Here is a 22456-nt window from a genome sequence, read left to right on the forward strand (position 1 = left end):
TCTATAAAGGTATTTCATACCTTGGAGAAATAAAATATCAATGTTCCATTATCTATCCTGAGTAACTGTAGTCATTTAAGTGAACATTCAAGGAAGTAATTGTATGCATGTGAAAATCTAAGGGTAAGAGCTCAGTGAGAGCTCTGTCCATTTCTGCTAGTGGCCTCTCTCTTCTTTGATGTCTATAGCAACAGCTGTATATTGGATCTGCTTCTGCCGTGGCCCAAGTCAGATTCCATCAGTGTGACATGTATGGAAGTGCTTGTGCTGACTGCTGCCTGGCTCGAGACCCTTACTGTGCCTGGGATGGCATATCCTGTTCCCGGTATTACCCAACAGGCACACTTGCAAAAAGGTGAGAAGGTCCTTGATGGGGCATTTCCCTTGTTTAGGAAAATGCTAACACTTTTTTTTTTCTGCACCCATTCCATGAAAATAACCATGTTATTTTGTTTAAATTAATCATCATAGTCATATTTTATGCATAATGTAAGCTTTGAAAACTTAATTTTTTCCTGAAAGTAACTCCAATCAATTATTATATAGAGACTGGAACTGAGCATGCTGCTAGATTTTTATTGTTCTACCCAGGTTTGAATCAACTCTTCCCCCTTCTGAAACTTTTGCTACAAGACACGAAGCCAGTTTAGATAACTTAAAATGTGGAAATTGCAAGCCACCTCACATGAGGAATTCAAAGACTTAAAAGGAAAATAAATAAATAAATTCTAAAACACATCCTGCATTTGCCCCAGGTCCTCTCGAGCAGCTGTTCTCCATTTATTTCATTTTGAAAGTGAATATTTTAACTCCTAGGCAAATGCATGACCTGTATAATTAATGAAACATGTGATTTAATTCAACACAAATGAAAGGTACTTAAAGACCTCCAAACTCTAATGTCTACAGTTCAGCAAGGTCCTTGCCACTTGTTAGATGATTCTTTGAACAGGAGATCTTGAAGTGTAGCAAGTATTTTGAAGAATAAGACTATTTCTTACCTCAAGCCATATGAAATTGTAGGGGGGGGGAATAAAAGGGAAATATTTTTATTTAATTTAGAACAAGAAATTATTTTTTCTCTTAATAAAGTAGCCAAAGATAATAAAAAGCAAAAACATAGAACTACATACAATTTCCTTGCTGAAAAGCAATTTTTGTTCACATCAATTATTCTTACTCTTTCACTTTGGGTTACTTTTCTTTAAACCTTTTTCAAAATTTAATTTAACCCAATTTAATATAGTTGTTATTTTTATAGGTTCACACATATAGTAGGATCTCATTTAAAAAAATCTTAGTCACTAATTGAAAACTTTTGTTAATTTGACCTTAGAGAATTAACATTTCAATGAGCAAAGGAAGGATAGATATACTTAGCAGAGAGTGAAAAGATGCTTTCAGAAGACATTCATGAACTAAATAATTTACTAACTGTATTAAAGAATTGGGCAACCTGATTATGTACTAATGCTTATTGATATTCAGAAACAATTCTTATAGAATGTAGCCATTATTACTTGAATAGATTATTTAATGGCCTATTCACACATTACAAACGGGGGCAAATACAGTTACTGTATTCTATGTGAGGGTAATAGAGAAACAATCACAGCCCCTTGTCTACAGGAAATAAGCATATAAAGTAGAGAATGGAATTGTAAATATGTACCTCACTGCTGGGTACTTACTAGGTATGAGGTACTGGACTAAGTGCAATACGCAAGGACCAAACCTTTGTACTCAATCTTAAAGGTAGAGATATAAAGTAATTCCAGTTAAAGGGAACTAATTGTTTGTACAAAAGCATAGAATGTTCAGGAAAAAGTCTGTAGTTCCATAGGTTAGGAGTGAAGTAGCAAGAGCTGAGGGAGAAAGCTAATTAGTGTATTGTTATTAGCAGCAATAAAAAAATGTTTAGAAGCCTTGCATCAAATACTTGTGAATAGCAAGGTTTTTTATTAGTCATTTAATAGTAACAATGAATTACTGAGCAGTTTCCATGGCTAAATAGGTCTTGCTATATGGTACATCTTATACAGGTGTACAACCAAAAGCTTGATAATATATTTAAAAAGGGGTGGACAAAAAGTTATTTAGCAAAAGTTAAGTGAATGGGCAAACGTGTAGACAGGAAGGCGTGAAACGCTGGAGTCAGGAGCCGTGCTCATGAATGAATTTGTTCAGTTCGGTGACATGTAAGGGAGATCTTTCAGTGGTGTCAGATTCGTTTACCCATCACTCACCCCTGGAGGAGTATGTTTTGGATAAGTTCCAGTACATGAAGGGAAAATAGTTTGCTTTTATAGCAGATCATTTTGCTTCAGACATGACTAGTAGTACAAATTAAAAACTGGTCATTAAATAAATACTTTTCTGTTCAGAGAGTGAAAATAAGTCAACAGAGGAAAATCATTAATTCACAATCAAAACACTTGTTTAAAATAGTCTTCCAAAATACACTATAATTTATACAGTTAGGTCTCTTTCCTTCTCCTTGCTCTTATAACTTGTCTATTTCCAGCATTCTCTTCAAAAAAAGTTGCTAAGAGGCAAGAGATATAAGAAAAATAGACAACCTTAAGAATAAAAGACAAATTTGGGTAACCTTTCTGAAACTCCCGAGCATTTACATTCCTTTTTAAATGCTGCAATAAAGGACAGCTACACTAGGAGAGTATAAAATGAACAGTCGCTGGATGGGTAGCTCAGTCGGTTGGAGCAGAAAGCAACCCCAATGAACCAAGGTTGCAGATTTGACCTCCCGTCAGGGCACACACAAGAAGCAAACAATGAATGTATAAATAAGTAAGTAAGTGGAACAACAAATCAATGTCTCTCTCTCTCTCTCTCTCTCTCTCTCTCTCTCTCTCTCTCTCTCTCCTGTCTTCTCTCTCTCTCAAATCAATAAATAAAAGTTTTTTAAAATGAATGAAGCCTTGGAGGATGTGATTTCTTTCCCTATAAATGCATGTTTCCAGTAATTTTACTTTTTATTTTTTAAATATAGTATTGATTTGTTTTTAGAGAGAGGAGAAGAGAGGGAAAAAGAGAGGGAGAGAAACATCAATATGTGGTTGTCTCTTGTGCACCCCCTATTGGAGACTTGGCCTGCAACCCAGGCATGTGCCCTGACTGGGAACTGAACCTGTGACCCCTTGGATTCACAACCTGGCACTCAATCCACTGAGCCACACCAGCCAGGGCTATTTTTTTTAATTTTTAAGTAGATTTGATTGCTTATGCTATTATAGTTGTCCTATTTTTCCTTCCCTTTATCCCCCTCTGCCCTGCACCTTCCCTCCCCTCTTAGTTCATGTCCATGGGTCATACATATAACTTCTTTGGCTTCTCCATTTCCTTAACTATTCTTAACTATTCTTATACTATTCCCCCTGTCTATTTTGTACCTACCAATTATGCTTCTTATTTCTTGTACCTTTTCTCCCATCCATCCCCCACCCCCTCCCCAGTGATAACCCTCCATGTGATCTCCATTTCTGTGATTCTGTTCCTGTTCTGGTTGTTTGCTTAGTTTGCTTTTTATTTTTATTTTTTAGGTTCAGGTGTTGATAGTTGTGAGTTTCTTGTCATTTTACTACTCATAGTTTTGATCTTTTTTTTCTCAGATAAGTCCCTTTAACATTTCATAAAGTAAGGATTTGGTGAGGATGAAGTCCTTTAACTTGACCTTATCTGGGAAGCACTTTATCTGCCCTTCCATTCTAAATGATGGTTTTTCTGGATAGAGTAATCTAATTTGTTGGTCCTTGCTTTTCATCACTTTGAATACTTCTGGACAATCCCTTCTAGCCTGCATAGTTTCTCTTGAGAAATTAGCTGATTGCCTTATAGGAACTCCTTTGTAGGTAACTCTCCTTTTCTCTTACTGCTTTTAAGATTCTCTCCTTATCTTTAATCTTAGGTAATGTAATTATGATGTGTTGTGGTGTGTTCCTCCTTGAGTTCAATTTCTTTGGGACTCTCCGAGCTTCCTGGATTTCCTGGAAGTCTATTGCCTTTGCCAGATTGGGGAAGCTTTCCCTTATTATGTTTTCAAATAAGTTTTGAATTTCTTGTTCTTTCTCTTCTCCTTATGGCACCCCTATGATTCAGATGTTGGAACATTTGAAGTCATCCCAGAGGTTCCTAAGCCTCTCCTCATGTGTTTGAATTCTTGTTTCTTCATTCTGTTCTAGTTGAATATTAATTTCTTCCTTCTGTTCCAAACCATTCATTTGAGTCAGATTTCCTTCCCTTAACTGTTGGTTCCCTGTATATTTTTCCTTTATTTCACTTTGCTTAGCCTCCACTTCTTCCTCTATTTTGCACAGTCTGATGGTGTGTCTCATTCCTCAGTTGTTCCTCCCAGCTAATCAGCATGTGAATCTGGGACACCCGGCCCACCAGCCACTGCATGGCTGCGTGTCTTCTCTGCCCTGGCTGCCCACCTCCACTCCTCCTACCGGTCTGGATGAATGTTTCTTCTTTAACTCCTTGGTTCTCAGACATCCATACAGCTTGATTTTCTGGCAGTTATGGTTTTTTTATTTCATTTTTTTGTTGTTGTTGTTCTTCTTCTTTCGGTTTGTGAGGAAACAAAGCATATCTACCTATGCCTCCTTCTTGGCTGGAAGTCTGCTTCCAGTAATTTTAAATAGATTTTTGCATGGTTATTATTCACATTACTTATCTAGAATTATCTGGTTGTAGTTCCCTTCATTCTCACATCACTTGTATAATAAACATGACACAACATCATTTCTGCAAAGTGGAAACTACTGTATTTTTCAGACCGTAAGACACACCGGACCATAAGACATACCTAGGTTTTAGAGGAGGGAAACAGGGGGGAAAAAAACCTGCTCCACCCCCGCCCCACCCCCACAGCAAGCCAAGTAAGCTACATTTGGAGTATAAGATGCACCCCCATTTTCCTCCCAAATTTTGGGGGGAAACATGCATCTTATAGTTCAAACAATATGGCATTTCCCATTTTATTAATTTATCCCTGCTCTATTATTACTCATTGTTCAAAATACTTTGAATCCCCAATACCAAAGAAGTACTCAGTGCAGTGAAGGTTTAGCAAAAGCAGTTGAAATCTCATCTAGAGCTGCTACCAGTTGTATAACTGCTGTACATGTTAGTATAAATTAATATGGGACCATAAAACTTTTTACTTTTGCTCTTTATTCTTTTGTAAAGTTCTATTTTCAGTTCAGCTCAACAGAATGATTTATGTGGTAGGCTTAATCCTAACTTTGTAAAATCTCAGGTCTGGATTTAAAGTTTTCTAAACAATTGTTAGTTTAAAAAAATAAAAACATGCTTTTAAACATAGGTCATAATCCTAGAACTGATTGAAAGTGTTCATCTGCCCTAGCTTTCAGTGTAAGGAATACTTAAATAATTGTTAAGAATTGAGTCTTTAACTAAAACCTGAACTCATATAGGAGAATGAACTCCATCTCTTGAAACAACGTTCCATTATCATCATGTTGAAGCATTGAAGGGAACCTAGAATGAAAAATATTAAAACTGGTATAGACTTTAGGTATCAGACCAATTTTGTTTTACAAAAGAGGACACGAAGAACCAGGAAATGGGAGAAATATGCCTAAGATCATATAGCGTGTGAATGGTGGTATTGGGATTTGAATCTGGTTCTCTTGTCCAAATGTTATCATTGCATATGGTTGAAGCTTCTCATCCTCACTTAGGAAAGCTCCCCATCTCACTTGATGGTAAAACTTCTGCTTTGCCTTCTGTTTTTCCCACAATCTTGAAGAAATGCCATGATTTAGAGAAGCAAGTGGTATTTTATGCTTTATGTAATGCTTCTATTTTTATCTCTAATCTGAATTAATATGCTAAAGATTCTTATTTTAAAATTCCAGTACCGATAATGATAATTTCCATTGTTTATTTCCTCAGAAAGCTGCTTACAATTTCAAAACAAGATATATAATTATGAAATTCTTTTTAATAAAAATGTCATTTTCAACTATATATCTAAACAATCTGTAAAATATGAAAATATACTAGAAGTGATCCTGATTTAATAGAGACCCTTGCATGATATACTGTTAGAAATGTATAACACACCACCACATTAAATAGAAACATATGATTTCTACATATGATGTCCAAATGAAGTTAACTATGTTATTAGTTTATCTTCTTGATTAGCAACTGTGTTTGCACTAATTGTTCATGATGGCTATAGAAAAAAAAATTTGGATTCAAACACCTTTTTTACATGTACTTCATTATATAGGAGTTTTATATATTTTTGCCTCAAATTCCACTCTTTCTCTGCACACATGCCTTACCACCCAAGGCACTAATTTCAAATCAGGTCTCTTATTGAACTAAATTTTAAATGAAATGGAAGAGAACTTTCTTAAATTATTGTTTCAGTATCCAGAATTCAAACTTATGTGACCATTTAAAGAACAGTCTTAGAAAGATCTTACCCCATGAATAATACATTATTCAGTAGAAATATTGAAAGCAATGAAACTTGGATTTTATCCTTGTTTTGTATGACCGATTGATTTTTTTCAGTAGCAGAATACTACTTGAATTTTTAATGCAGTCGGCTATATTTTAAAGTCTGGAAAATTGAAATCTGAGCATCTCCTAAATGTGTTTACTTTCTTTCAGGCGGTTCCGCAGACAAGACGTTCGGCATGGAAATGCAGCTCAGCAATGCTTTGGACAGCAATTTGTCGGTAATCCACAGAAAATCGATTGCTATGGGTTACTTGGAGTGTACATTGAAGAGAAACTGTGAACTTCTTAAAAAGGGTCCTTGTTTTCTTTGTCATTGTTATATACAAGTACAATGTTACTGAAAGTATTATTTTTTCTACCACATAGTTAAAGTGTTGTGGATTTGACATATAATTTTTACTTACTTAGGAAATTAAGTTTTATGTTCTAACACCAACCTTCGCTGGTAGTCTTCAAAAATCGGGGAATCCTAGAACAGCAAGGCTGCATATTTTAGGTGGCTGATGCCACAGTGATTTGTAGGACTTACCTTTCCATCTCAACATTAGGAATATCATTACTTTGTTATATAGCTTAGGAACTTTTATCAAGAGTGATCTCACTTGAGTTGTTACCTACTAAGTTGGGGATGGAATAAAGTGGAAAACTTTGACCTGTTCACTTGGCATAGAGTAAGCCTGGAGCTGGGTTGGTTGTGTCCGACCTGGGCTCCTGAGGAACAGGGTAGTAGGGACAGTGCTGTGGCTCTCCACCCCAATGATGGTGGCTGGTGAACGCTGTGCCTACTGTCACCAGTTTCACCAGGACATAGCAGCAGGAAGGGGCACCATGACTGGGAGACCAGCAGTGTTTACACACAGTTCCAGAAATTGGGGTGCAGTAGTAGTTTCTTAGACTGTGGACTGACTCAGGTTTTGGTGCAGGACATAAGCCTCTGGGAATATTAGCTAGAGAAAGGCAGGATCTTATTCTTAGGGAAACTTAGGAGTTGGTTGTAAAGGTGAGGACACAGGCATAGGGAAAAAAATCCTGGGGTCAAGTTATTGAATTTAACCTTGGTTAAAACAACAAGAAATAAATCCACTTGCTTTTAGTCCTCAGTGCACTTAGGTATACTTGCCTGTATGCAAATTTGGGTTCAAGTTCAGTGAGAGCCTTTCTGATCTAAGATGAAGTTTATAATCAAGAAGCTCTGGTTCACAAAATCCTTAGTTCAGTTTCATGCTCATTTTTTATTGCGGGAGGCTGGTACTTGGATAAGTGCAATCCCTTGTCATGATATCACTCACACTTGGGTTTATGGAGTGCCATATCGCTCGATGTCTGCTTTCTGCTTTTGTTTTAACCGTGACTTAGTCATATTCCTTGCTTGAACATTTGGTGCTCACCTTCCCTTAGTTATTTTGATAAGCACTTGCCACTGATTTCACATAAATTTCCCCCTGATGACTAATTTCACACCGATGAATCCTTTTACTGTCCTGATTGTCTTACTTTTTTGAAACCAAACTCCCAGTTACTTCCTTCTGTCCCACCCCATAGTCTACTGTGTCTTTTTAATGTTGAGATTTTGGGATGCCATAAATCTAAAATTTAAAAAAAACTCCTTTAAATGAACTTGTGTCAAAATTAGCAATAAGTAATGAAAGTTACCACTTTGCTGCAAAGATCTGAATAAATAATCTCTTAAAATAGTATCTACCAAAATGAAAGTCTCAAGGCTGATGCTAACATTCACATTGCAGGGGATGTTTTGGACATGACCGAAGAGCAGCTGGTGTATGGCGTAGAGAACAACAGCACGCTGCTGGAATGCACACCGCGCTCCTTGCAAGCAAAAGTCATCTGGTTTGTACAGAAAGGACGTGACACCAGAAAAGAAGAGGTAATTCATAGTTGCGCATTCACACCATGGTGTCTTTCAGGGTGTGCAGTTAATGAATAGATGATTATTTATTTGGGTGCTTAAAAATGTACAGTTTTGTACTATACATGCCATTAAAATGGGTTATTATGTATGATTTATATATATATAAAGATTTTAAATACATAAACCCATAGATTTTTATATACATCTATATTTATATGCTTAATATAAGTAAATTATACATAGATATGTTTGTGTGTATATATATATATGTGTATGTATGTATATATATAATTTAGATCCTGGAAAATGGATTTTTATTCAGGAGGTACTATAGCTTCATGATTTTAGCATCATGTCGTCAAAATGCTGGTCTTAAATTATACTGCCCTAGGCAGTTTTCCAGAAAAATAGCATGATTAACATGTGTATGTAAGATATATGGATAATCAGATTAAAACAGTTACAGTAACAATAGCAGCGATATTAAACCATGTGTGATACAGTTGGCAAATCCTGTGGGAGACTGACATAGGGGTTCCACTGTTGTCCGCAGGGAACAAAAGAAAGGCATTAGCTCTTACGTTTCCTAAAGCAGGTTTAATGGTGGGGGTTATATTTCTATACTCATTTAAATAATGAAAGAGGAACAAATCGGGCAACTTTTATAGACAGAAGGATAGGCAGGCTTTAAAACACACATAGAGAGTAGTCGGAGGCAGAAACTGGATAGAAAATGTGAGTCTAGGGAGTTGGTGGCATAGACGAAGAGGCGGGGGCATGAAGCATTCAGGGAAAGCACATAAAGCTTTGTTGATGTTGACGTAGGCTTTGAACTCAATTTTCACAAAAGGGAAAACATGAAAATAGAAAGTAGGAGAAAATTTGCTTATGTTAATGGTATATACTTGCCCTTGGTAAGGAGAAGGTTGCAAATGGAAAAAGGGAAAGAAAGCCTGGAGACCTGCCTTAGGACACAAGGGAGAGCTAATAAGGGCATAATGGCTAGAGTGAGTGAATGACGTGTTTCCACCTCGTTTTGGCACTGGAGACCAAACATTCGTCATTGGAAGCCCAAATTATGGATTCTAAATATAGTGCACATGGACTGCTCATGCTTTCGCCCCTGGCCTATTGTGGAACTATAAATCCAGCATGATTTTGGTCCAAAATTATACAGCACACTCGAAAGATTATTAAATTTGTAAATCCCAGGTTTCTGGAATAGCTTTTGGAGAGTAAGGCATCTCAGCTTAACAAAGGCTATTAGAAATAATATAAAAAGGTAATTAGGAAAGGAGAATTCGCATAAACTTTATAATGTCATGAGAATAAACACATTTCTAAAATGTTATAGTATATTTTATTGAAATAAATTGTTGATTTAGCACTAATATATTTTCCATTCCACAAATCTGAGATGAGGCTGTTTTTTAAATTCTATAGTAACTCACTTGGCAAGAGAGGACCTCCTCCACTTTGATGACTTCAGAAGACAAAGTAGTTCTTTCATCAGTAGTTTTTTCTGTCAGATTGTTCTGGTTTTAATTTGGAACTCAGAATAAACAGCCTTCTTTGGAAATCTTTACCAAAGAATTTTGACATACTGCATCCATCCCAATGTTCACTTTTAAGCTTCTTTCTCACATTGTTGATACAATTACTTCTCCTTTACACAAATTTTAGTCCCTATTTTCAGCTGCATTTAAATATCTCTGACTGATATATTTACTGATATTTAAAATTCTGAGCGTACTCTTTTCATTGAAAGTTTTGTCATAAGAAATTAAGAGAGTACTTACTTAATTTCTATAGACATAGCAATATAGGTGTGTGTGTGTGTATACATACATATATATACATACATTCACAATCTAAAATAAAACAAAACAAAATTGTTAACTTCAACCGAAGCTGAATGTGTATGTATATACATAACCAAAATAACTTTGCACATGTGCCTTTTAAAGCTTTAAAAGTCTGTTTAGAGTATTCTTTAGAGTTTTCATTTAAAAGTCGGAGTTTTATTCAAAGACCATTTTGCATTTATCATAGTTACTATGAGGCAGCAAAGGTAATTACTTTATGATCAGACCTTGACCATGGTACAGGGTGTTTAAGTCACCTAGTCCAGTCCTTTCCTCATATGGAAATGCTCTGTGGGGTGCGTGCCCCTGCCTGTGGCCGTCAGGGTCGCCATGGACACTGTAAGCCACACGAAGTCATTTATGTGCAGTCAGACCACTGACTTTGTAAACACTGATTGTCATATGTGCACTTTCCTCTTATTGAACTGAAGGTTTTGAATCTGGAGTATCTGCCTAGAAATCCAATCTCAACCCTCTGAAGTTACACAGAAATCACCTATTTGGGCATATAGTATTTTTGTTCAAATAAATCTTTAGAAATGCTTCAAATAGCATCTAGCAATTCCGTTACCTAATTTCGAAACTGGATTAGTACAGTTCTCTTGAATATGTACTTTATAGTCTCCTGTTTCCTTAAACACCATATATGAAACATAATCTGTGTACTTCTAATTAATTTCATAAATATTTATTGAAAGCCTACTGTATAAGCACTTCATAATGGGGCATTTCCTTTGGCTTGCTATGCATCAGTTACCGGGATATCCTGAAGGGAAGACTTAACAGAAATGACCTGATAGATGGGGCTGTTTTTTAATGTGCATCTACTGTATAAAGGAATCGTGATAGGTGTCCTACCTTCCTATTCTTAGGTCTCACAACTGCACATTAGACATGATAGTCCTCATCTGACACATGCAGAAACTCAAGGGAGCGTAGCTCATAAACAAATCAGCGTAGCTCATAAACATGAGCTCAAAACAAAGCCTAGCCCATAAAACTAAAAGAACCGTAACTCATAAACAAAACCGACCCAAAGATTTGGACCAGGTATTCCTGGCTCCAAAGCTGAGCTAGTTCACATTTAGTTATTGTCTAAGTAACTAGGAATCTGCTATATGCGTTTTGTAAAATGTGCCATTTTGTTCTAAGATTTTATTTATAGATGAGGTCATTGAGATACAGAGCTTTCCTGATTACTCACAGCTATAAAGCAGATTCAAATGCAGGTCCCTGTGTTCTTTCTACTAAACTACACAACCTTCTGAAGTCATAATTCTTAACGTAGTTTTGGATGCTTTGGGACATGGGGCAAGTAGAAAACTGTTCACAGCAGAAGTTCTGGAAATCGATTTCTGTAAAATGCTCCTAATATCATCTTGAGACATATAAATACAGTTATGTATTTTATTTTCCATCAGAATGCGGTGGCGAATATTGCTGGAGCCTTGGTGCAAAGGCAGTACTCTTATGTTTAGATGTCTGAGAACTTGCCATTAATTTAAACAGTTGCCGCTCTAAGCATTAATACTAGAAGCCATTATTATATAATATGTATATCAATGTATTTCCAGTCTCAAATTGTCTTTTCAGACTTCTACTCTATGCCTGTTGGTAGGGCAATTCTACATCAAAATAAGCGTGCTCTATCATTGGAGTCTTTGTAGACATAAAACTCAGAGCACTCTACCTCATCTTCTTGGGTTTATTTATTCATTGGCTTTATTCATTCATCTGAAACTTATTTATTGAGCATATATCATAGAGCACCTACCATGTATTCTGCTTTCATAGAACTTGTATTCTGGAGAACAGAGAAGATGAGGATGACAATAACAATGACGACCAACAATAATACCACTATGTAATAATTATGTTTAATAAATCAGATGATCATAAGGAGAAAAATGGTCATGGAAGGATTTACCAAGAAGCTTATCAACAAAGTGACATTTAGAAACATACTTGAAAGAGGGGAGGTAATAGGACTTGTGACAGTGTTGGAGAAGTTCAGGGGAACAGAGGTACAAAGGCCCTGGAGGTAGGTGTGCACCTGATGTATTCAAAGAACATCGAGGTAAAGAGCAGTATGGCTGGAGGGGAATGAGCACTAAGGACACCAATAAACTCTGAGCCAACGGGTGAAGTAAAGGGCAGCTCGAGCAGGCATTTGTGAACCTTTGTAAAGCGGCCTCAGTGTTTGCTCTAAATTAAATAAAAAATCCTTGGGTAGTTTTCAGCAAAGCCATGACATGACCAAAATTTGGTTTTCAAATGATCACTTTGGTAATTGTATTAAGACTATAGTGTATGAAGGAGGAGCATAAAGGTGGAAAAACAAGATGTCAAGAAGACTATTTAAGAGGGTATTTCAAAATAGTCAACTGAAAGATTTTTGACTAAAACTCAACAGTGGTAGCTGGAATGGAAAAGACATCTTAATTGAGTGCATTTGATATTTGAAACAAAAGAGAAGCAATAAAAATGAACTACATGTTCCTTGTTTGGGTGTTTGTGGGGTTAGTGGTGCAGTATCATGATTCAAAGACTATTGGGAGGTGATCATCTCTGGGTGGTAGTACAATATGTAGGTGTATGTGTTTAAATTTCTTTTTACAAAGTTGGAATCATATACAAATTTAAATGGTCTTTTTCATCTATTATAGTGGTAATATTTCCCAAATATTATCCCAAAAACTATTTCACCCAAATAGTTTGAAATAACATTTAAAACTATTTTATGGAAATGAGATATTCCATCATGTGGATGCACCACAAGGAATTTAACAAACCCTTTTGGGGATTTACATTGATTGAAGCCATTGGCTATTACAAACAATATTGCAGTTTATTTCTCTGTGCATTTTGTGCATATCTACAAATAGTTTCCTAGGAGAATTTCCCAGATGTCAGTTTGGTGGACCGAACTAGTATGCTTTTTCTCACCAAAAACTTCAGCAATTTACACACATCAACAATGAACGAGGGTGCCTGTCTGCTTCCTCTGAAACCAACCCTGGATGTTACTGTTTTTAAGTGTTTGCCAGTTTGGTGGTTAAAATATTTTGATCTAATTTTTGTTTATTTTCTGTCTAGAGAAGCTGAACATGAGTTCTTATTAATTGGTCTTTTTTATTTTTATTTTTTAGTAAATTGTGCTTTTGTGTTTTACCCCTGTTCTCATAGAGTGTTAATAGTTTTCTTACTGATTATAAAAGGGGTATATAAAAGGGGTAGCAGAACTATTTTCTGTTTTTGTGTCATATATATCGCAAATATTTTATCTGGTCTGTTGATGTCTTTTAAAAGTTTTTTTAAGTTTATAGAAATTTTCCATTTTTATGCAATTAGTGCTATCAAATATTTTCCTTTGGGGTTCTATCTCCTCTTTTGTGTTAACACCTTTGCCACCCCAAGATTGGCTAAATTTTAATTTATATTTTTACCTTGTTCTGTTATTGTTTTTAATTCTTTCTTATGTATTTGCTTTTTATTGTATTTCTCAATTACCACTTATCTCCCTTGCACCCTCTTCCGCCTCCACTCACCCTCCTTCGTCCCCTGCAACCACCGTGCTGTTGCCCATGTCCAGGAGTCCTTTCTCTTTCTAGCTTGATCCCTCCACCTCCTCTATACCCTCAACCCACACAAGCCAGAGCTGTCAGCCAGCTCTCTATCTTTGAGTCTGTCTCTATTTTGCTTGTTAGATCTGTCTGTTTATTAGATTACACATATGAGTGAAATCATATAGTATTTGTCCTTCTCTACCTGGCTTATTTCATGTAGCATAATGTCCTCCAGGCCCATCCATGCTGTTGCAAAGGGTATATTGTCTTTTTCTATGGGCAATTATTCCATTGCATAAGTGTACCATCGTTGATTTATCCACTCATCTACTGATGGGCACTTGGGCTGCTTCCATATCTTGGCTATTATAAATAATGCTGCAGTGAACATAGGAGTGCATATATTCTTTTGAATTAGTGTTTCTGGTTTCTTCAGTTAAATTCCAAGAAGTAGAATTGCTGGGTTGTAAGGCAGTTCCATTTTTAATGTTAAGGTAACTCCATCCTGCTTTCCATAGTGGCTGCGTCAATCTGCATTCCCACCAACAGTGCAAAAGGCTTCCCCTTTCTCCACATCCTCATCAGCATTTGTTGTATGTTGATTTATTTACTTATTTATTTATGAATATGTTTTATTGATTATGCTATTACAGTTGTCCCAATTTTTCCCCTTTGCCCCCCTGTACCCAGTACCCACCTTCCGTCCAGTAATACCCCACACCCCTTAGTCCATATCCATAGGTTGTGCATATATTTGGCTTCACATTTCCTGTACTATTCTTAACACCTCCCTGTCCACTTTGTACCCACCAATTTATGCTTCTTAATCCCTGCACCTTTTCCCCCATTCTCCTTGTTCCACCTCCTAGCTGATAATCCTCCAAATGATCTCCATATCTATGATTTTGTTCCTGTTCTGGTTGTTTTCTCTGTTTATTTTTTATATTCAATTGTTAATAGTTGTGAATTTGTTTCCATTTTAATGTTCATAATTTTGATATTATTCTTATTCTTAAATAAGTCTTTTTAACATTTCATGTAATAATGGCTTGGTGATGGTGAACTCCTTTAGCTTTACCTAGTCTGGGAAGCCCTTTATCTGCCCTTCAATTTTAAATGACAGTTTTTCTGGATAAAGTAATCTAGTTTGTAGGTCCTTGCTTTGCATCTCCTTGAATACTTCTTGTCAGTCCCTTCAAGCCTGCATAGTTTGTCTTGAGAAATCAGCTGACACTCTTATGGGAACTCCTTAGTAGGTAACTCTCTGCTTTTCTCTTGCTTATTTTAAGGTTCTTTCTTTTTCTTTAACCCTTGGCATTTTAATTATGATGTGTCTTGGTGTGGTCCTCTTTGAGTCCAACTTGTTTGGGACTCTCTGTGCTTCCTGGACTTGTATGTCTATTTCCTTCACCAAATTAGGGAAGTTTCTTTTCATTATTTTTCCAAATAAGTTTTCAATTACTTGCTCTTCCTCTTCTCCTTCTGGCACCCCTATAATTAAGACATTGGTATATTTGAAGATGTTCCAGAGGCTTCTTATTCTAGCCTCGTTTTTTAAAATTCTTTTTCTTCTTGCTGTTGTGATGAATGCTTATTTATTCCTTATATTCCAAATTGTTGATTTGATACTCAGTTTCATCCCCTCCACTGTTGGTTCCCTGTGGATTTTTCTTTATTTCACTTAATGTAACCTTCATTTCTGCCTGGATCTTTTTATGCTGTTGCTGTACTCAATCTGTTCTTTGATCATCCTAATAACCAGTGTTTTGAACTCTGCATCTGATAGGTTGGTTATCTCTATTTTGTTTAATTCTCTTTCTGGAGTTTAGTTCTCTTCTTTCAGTTGGGCCATATTTCTTTGTCTCCTCAACTTGGCAAACTCCCTGTGTTTCTTTTGGGGTATTATGTAGAGCTGCATTGACACCCTGTCTTAGTAGCATGGCCTATTGTAGAACAGCAGACCTGTAAATTGTGTGGAGCGGAGCCTTAGGTGATTGCCAGGGTGTGGCTACGTGTTTCACTGCTTTTTGGCACTGTCACGAGAGGGCTCGGACAGGGGACAATGCTGCTGCCTGGCTTCTGGAGGTTTGCCCAGGAAAAGTTGTCTCCCAACACTTGCCCTGTTTCCAGTCTCCTCAATTTCTTCCCATATGTGACTTGTGCCCTGCCAGCTGCTGCCCTGGTGCTGAATCCCAGAAAGGATGGAACTGTGTAAGTCCTAAGTCTGTGCAGGTTCTTTAAGACGAGTCTCCTGATAATCCAGCAGTTTCATCCGCCACCCAAACCACCACTGGTTTTACCAGCCAGAAGTTATGAGTACTTATCTTGCTGGCACTGGAAACCTGGGCTTCTGGGTGGTCTGGTTGGGGGTGGGAACCCTCACTCCCAAGGAATTTTGCCTGATTTTTACCCCCCACATGTGAGTGTAGAACCATTCTGCCACCTCTCCAAGCCACCCCTGCAGCTCTGCGTGTTCCCTCTGGAAAAGTATCTATTCAGGTTTTTGCTCATATTTTAATTGAATTGCTTGGGCTTTTGGTGTTGAGTTGTGTAAGTTCTCTATAAGATTGGAATTTTAACACCTTTTCAGATGTATCAGTGAATACATTTTCCCATTCTGTGGGTTGTCTTTTTATTTTGTTGTTTCCTTTGCTGTGCAAATACTTTTTAGTTTGATGTGGTCCCATTTGTTTATTTTTTGTTTTGTTTCTGTTACCTGAGGAGATATTTCAGATAAAATATTACTATGAGCATTGTCTGAGATTTTATTGCCTATGTTTTTTTCTAGGATTTTTATGGTGTCATTTTAGCCTTTAATCTATTTTGAGTTTATTCTTGTGTGTGGCATAAGAAGGGTGTCCAGTTTCATTTCTCTTCATAGGTCTGTTCCTTCATCCCAACACCATTTATTGAATAAACTGTCTTTAGCCCATTGTATGTGCTTGCTTCCTCTGTCAAATATTAATCGACTATACAGGCATGGGTATATTTCCGGGCTCTCTGTTCTGCTCTATTGACCTATGTGTCTATTTTTATGACAGTACCATGCTGTTTTCACTACTATGGGCTTATAGTACAGTTTGATATTAGGTGGCATGATTCCTCCCACTTTTTTCTTCTTTCTCAAGGTTGCTGTTGCTATTTGAGACCTTTTGTGGTTCCATATACATTTTTGAAATATTTGTTCTAGTTCTATGAAATATATCATTGGTACCTAGATAGGAATTGTTTTGAATCTATAGATTGCTTCAGGTAGTATGGAAAATTCCTCTTGTTCTAGCATAAATTATAGTACATACAGTCTTGTAGAGAATTAAAAAAAAAGTACCTCTGATGAAGATTTACCAGCCTAGAACTGTGTATCTGTGCCACATTTCTAGCCCCATAAAATAGCTTAGATTGAACGGTATGGGGTGGGGGTTACCTTGTCCACACCAGACACTGGTGTGTTACCGTAAGGAAAGGTATTTATTGTATTGCTGTTTGGATGCCTGCCTCTAATTTTGTGAAAACACAGAAGAGACTTTCCTCAGTCCTCAGTACCAGAAAAAGATGTACTTCTCTTAAGGAATAATTTAAAAAATATATTTAGGAGACATTTGGATCTTAGAATTCATCATACTTTCTTCTTCCCTTTGATGACTAGGCAGTTTAGCATTGAATTTGTACTCCAGTTACAGTAGTGGTTTAGTGCCCTGTGTTGGGCATTTCTGGGTTCAAACATCCCTTTACTTTTATCCTCTGTCCTCTATTTTCCCTTCATCTTGATCTTCCATTATTCTTATCTTTGGGCATTTCTAATAAAACAACAACACCCTTAAACTAATGCTGTTTGTTCAATTTTGAGCAGTATTTATAAAAATCATATGACTGGAGTATACTCAAGCTTAAGCAGATTACAGACAAACTTAGTTTATTGGTTGCCAAGCCAGGATAATCATTGTAAACAACTGGTGATTTTTTTTTGCACTTTGATTCATGTTTCTTTTGCCTTCAGATGCATAATTTACTTAAACATACTACTTAGTGTATTTACATTGTCATGAGCTGTGCACACACACAGGTCTCCTCTTGTTTGACTTCCTGCTTCCTGGACCACCTTTCTCCACTTCTATCCTTCTCATTGGCATCCATTGTAATGATTGTACTGTCTCCAATATTACGTTGTGCACTGAGTAGGTATGTAACATTTCGAGTTTTCATGAGCCATAAAAATAAATGTTATAGATCTTATACTGCTGCTTCTTTTTAAAAATGCAACACTATGTTTTTATGGGTTATCACTCCTCCTATATGTCTCTATTCCATGGTTTCTGGCTGCTACTTCAAATGCCGTGCCGTGCATTTATTGCTCTTAATTGATCCATTCTCCTCAGAGTGGTCCAAAAGTGTCATTAATCCCACTGTCTTGTCTTTAATGATCATCTCTGCAAGTAACCCCATATAGATTTGAGTGCAAATTTCCACATTATTAACTATCAACACTGTTCATTTCTATAATTATTCATCGACAGAAGTTCTGCACTGTCTTCACTCTCCAGCGGCTCATGGGGGCTCCTATTTTCCCAAATCCTCACCAATATTTAGTGTTTTCTAATTTTGGCTTTTCTTCTGTGTGTAAGGTAGTGTCATCTTTAAATTTGCATTTCTAAAATTACTATTGCTAATTAAACATTAACTTGAGTACTTATTAAACATTTGGGTTACTTTTTTCTAAATTACCTATTTATATACTTTTCTCATTTTCTCATATTTCTCTTTTTGTTGACTTTCAAGAGTTATTTGTATTATCTATATATTGATCCATTCTTGAATATAAATATTTGAAATTTATTCTTTGATAGTTGGCATCTTTAAATATGCCATTTTTTCACAGTATGGTTTTGAATTCTTATTTATAATAACTTCTCATTATCTTCTTATGTTAGAAATACATTTTCCACATTTGGGCCTTTAATCTGAAGTATATATACAGCTGTATTTGTTTTGTATATAGTGAAATAGGTTTCTTAAATGAGCTATTAAGTAATTCACCCTGTCTGTATTGGGTAATCATCTCTATCATATGGCAGGTTCATTTTGGAAAGTGTTTTTAATAAAAGAAATTTTTTATTTTTATGCTGTCATATATGATATATTTTCTTTAAGTAAACCAATTTTTTTTTTTGTATTGCAGACAGGCCAGATAAACAAACAAACAAATACACTTTTGACCTGTATTTCCTGACTAAAACTGATTTCATTGTTAAAAATATTCTCAAGTAAACAAATTCAAGGCCTGTGTCTGTCCTTTTCCTAAAAAAACGTATGGACCCATGTAGTTGGTTCACATAGAAATCACCGCTTCTTCCTGACCAGCGACCAGATGTGCAGGGTTCTTTGTTCAATTCAACTTTTTTTTATTTGACATTATGAAACATACTGAATCAATCTTTATAGCTAAGAATATTAAAACCACTTATAGTAAGAAAGTCTGTATGTTTTTAGATTGCCTGTAAGAATATTTGATAAAATGGCATATTACGTATCATCTTTTTGACCAAGGAAATCTGGTCTGCAGACGTAGAAAAAGAACAGCTGGATGAAAACACTTGTGTAACCAAGATTTGATGTGGAAGGTGCCCAGGTTAACTACAGTGGAAAGATTAAATTGTGGAAGGACTTCAAATACAAATTTCTAAGTCATTCATTATTTTTCGGGGTCCCTAGGCCATGGAAGATAAATTTAACTTTCAAGTGTACATAGTGTACAGCCACCCAGATCTGAGAGTTAAAACATCTTTTATTCCTGAATTTGTAATTCACGGTAACCAGGAAGAGATACCTGAATTCTGAGACAGGCCGAGTCTCTGACGTGCAAACACACGAGGTAGAACAATCCCCATCGTAGCCGTCGGGCTTCCACATCTTCGGCTGCGTCTGGACCTCATACACACACACAACGCCACATTTCTGATGACGGAAACACCTTCTTTGTAAGCCTGGTAAACCGAGAACACTCCTAATCCAGAGATCAATGATTTGTATTGGCTCCCATTTTTGCTTTTTGTTTTATTTTAAAATAACGTCATAAACCACTTGCTATGTGCCAGAAACTAGGCTAGATGACTTTTATATTTTCTCACCATGTTAGCCACTTTCACAGGAGACACAGCAGAGAGAGAACAAGGGACCGTATTCAGTGAGAACAGTTGAGTGCACATTCTTTTCAGGCCCGGGCGGTTTCCTAGGGCTGTTTGGCCTGTATGCCTTGGCCCTCTGACATCAGTTGCTAACTGCTCCTGAAATTACGCCTATCCAGATCATCATCGGATTTATGTAGAAGTGGTGAAGAACTCGGCTATATTACGGGTATACCTTGTTTTCTTGCCTGCTTGTGTGCTCTGAACGGATTAATAGGTTTTCACTTTCACTATGTCCTGAGCATTCTACTCGTTATGGAATATTCATAATAATTAAGAGCTAGACCTTTACTGTTACGAAACTTATAATGCAGGGTGTGGCAAAAGTAGGTTTACAGTTGTATGTAAAACAGTTTATTCTTGAATTATTATTTATTAATTATTGCACTATTTTCCACAAAACTATAAGCCTACTTTTGCCCCACCATGTGTTAAAGACATGAAACTTGCAGGGAAAGTTATTTGAAGGGGATTATAAATACCCACTCGTGTGCTACAAATATGAATGCTACTGAGTTACAAAAAGAAACAAAACATATTGATGGGGCTATAGAGAAAGTATTCATTTAAGACATGAAAGCTTTAGCCCATTGAGCTTGCCCTTAAAAATTAAGTCATTGTTCTTGGGCTGGCAGCATGACCTCTATTACAGTGTTTATTAAATGTTCACAAGAATCACACAAGAAACTCACCCTTCATACTCATAACTTATATTCAAATGTGAAAACAAAATAAATAAATTTTCAAATCTAGGCAGATCTGCACATCATTTATGCAATGATTTATGTAATCATTAAGATAATGATTTCTCGTTGACATAAGGCATCTGTGTAAATGTAACATGGGACACAGACCACCACGTGTGTGTATCAAACATCTGTCTGTATCCCTGTGTGCCATGTGATGACTCAATCCCCTTAGACACTCTATTCAAGTGGCTTCAAAACTTTTTATGTGCATTACCACATAAGGTGCTGTTTGGTTTTCATTTGGCTGGGTCGTATCATTAACATATTAAATCCACCTTTTTTCTTAGCAGCTGGAAACTATCGAAGCTTTGAAAATGGCTCAGACCTACGATAAACACAAATACTAGCAATGGGGCTGATCTTCCACATGATCCCAAATATAGTCTTTAAAAATATTATATTAATTATCATGGAAATAATCAAACTAATGTAAGAAATCCTTATAGAGAACTCATTGATCTCAGAATGTACCTATTTCACCAATTCTAGTTTAAAATGCTCTCCCTTAAGATGTTGGGGGCATAGATTCAGAAAGGGGGGTCTGGTTCATTGAACAGTTGTCACTTGCGCAGGCAAGCAACAGAGAGTCTGAATAACTACTCAGTCAGGAGCGTGACAAAAGGAAGTAGACTTTGAAGAAGAATAAAACAGTACTCATTGGTTGAACTAAGGGGAAAGATATCAGTAAAAAGAAAATTAAGGGCTCTTTTATGTTTGTAATATGTTACTTGTTCAGATACAAGGGTTGACTGGTGAAGTGATGGGGATGAGGGAATGGGGACACTTTCACGGGCTGTGAGGGACGCCTTTTTGAAGTGATAACATTTAGGTCAGCCTTTCCGAGTGAGAAGGAACCAGGGGCAGGGAAGTTTCTTTAGGCAGAGACAAGAGCATAGGTCCTGAACGGCATCCAGCCAGGCATGAAAGCCAGGACAGAAAAGAGGAAGATTAAAGGGAGTCTGCCATGAATTAAGGTCAAAGAATCAATCGGTCATGAAGCATAAGAGTCTGGCACTGTGGCAAAAATCATGGAATGGAATGGCTGTTTCTGATGCTCCTCGCTGAAGAAATGTTGATGGCAGTTTGGGAAGTTTTGGATATGAGGACACTAAGGAGAGAGAAGCATATGTGATCAACAGTTGCAGGTAGAGTGACTGGAAGAACGGTGATGTAATTGTCAGAAACAGGGGAGTAAATGGGGGAGAAGTGTGAGTGGAAAGACTCTGAACTGCAGGTAATGAGGTATCATGTAGGTCTCTGTCCGCGTTTTGTCAGTTACAGCGAACAGAAAACAATGGATTATCTACGGGTAAGGGGCACCCTCGTAAAGAAGCTGATTGAAATGAGGAAATAGAAGAGTTATCAAATTAATGCAAAAAAAACATCAGTTCAGAGAAGGACAGAGGACTGTCCCATAGAGGAAATGAGAAATCTACAGAAGCCACCAGGGAAAGACCCACCAGGACAGTATAATGGCTTGTACTACACTCACACACACACACACACACACACACACACACACACACACACACACACTTAAGTAGGCCGGTCCGTCCATGCCAAATGGGGCCACAAGTTTTAAAACAACGGAGGCCGTCCTCCGGAGTCCATATCGTGAGAGGCATGATGTGATCACGGGCGGATGGCAATAGAGAGTGAATTTACAGAGAAAGCTGGTGCTGAAGAGGACATAGGCAGGAGGCCT

General features: G+C 36.9%; 1 protein-coding gene across 1 annotated transcript in view; it reads left to right on the forward strand.

The window, feature by feature from the left end:
• SEMA3E (semaphorin 3E) overlaps positions 1-22456 on the forward strand; it is a 249828-nt gene that overhangs the window by 221375 nt on the left and 5997 nt on the right. Inside the window, exons 14-16 of the mRNA XM_024559078.3 lie at positions 189-355; positions 6670-6737; positions 8265-8404. Of these exons, the coding sequence (XP_024414846.2) occupies positions 189-355; positions 6670-6737; positions 8265-8404 (375 nt within the window). The remainder of the gene's footprint in view (positions 1-188; positions 356-6669; positions 6738-8264; positions 8405-22456) is intronic.

This window comes from Desmodus rotundus, chromosome 6 (genome assembly GCF_022682495.2).
Source record: "Desmodus rotundus isolate HL8 chromosome 6, HLdesRot8A.1, whole genome shotgun sequence".
Lineage (NCBI taxonomy): Eukaryota > Metazoa > Chordata > Mammalia > Chiroptera > Phyllostomidae > Desmodus > Desmodus rotundus.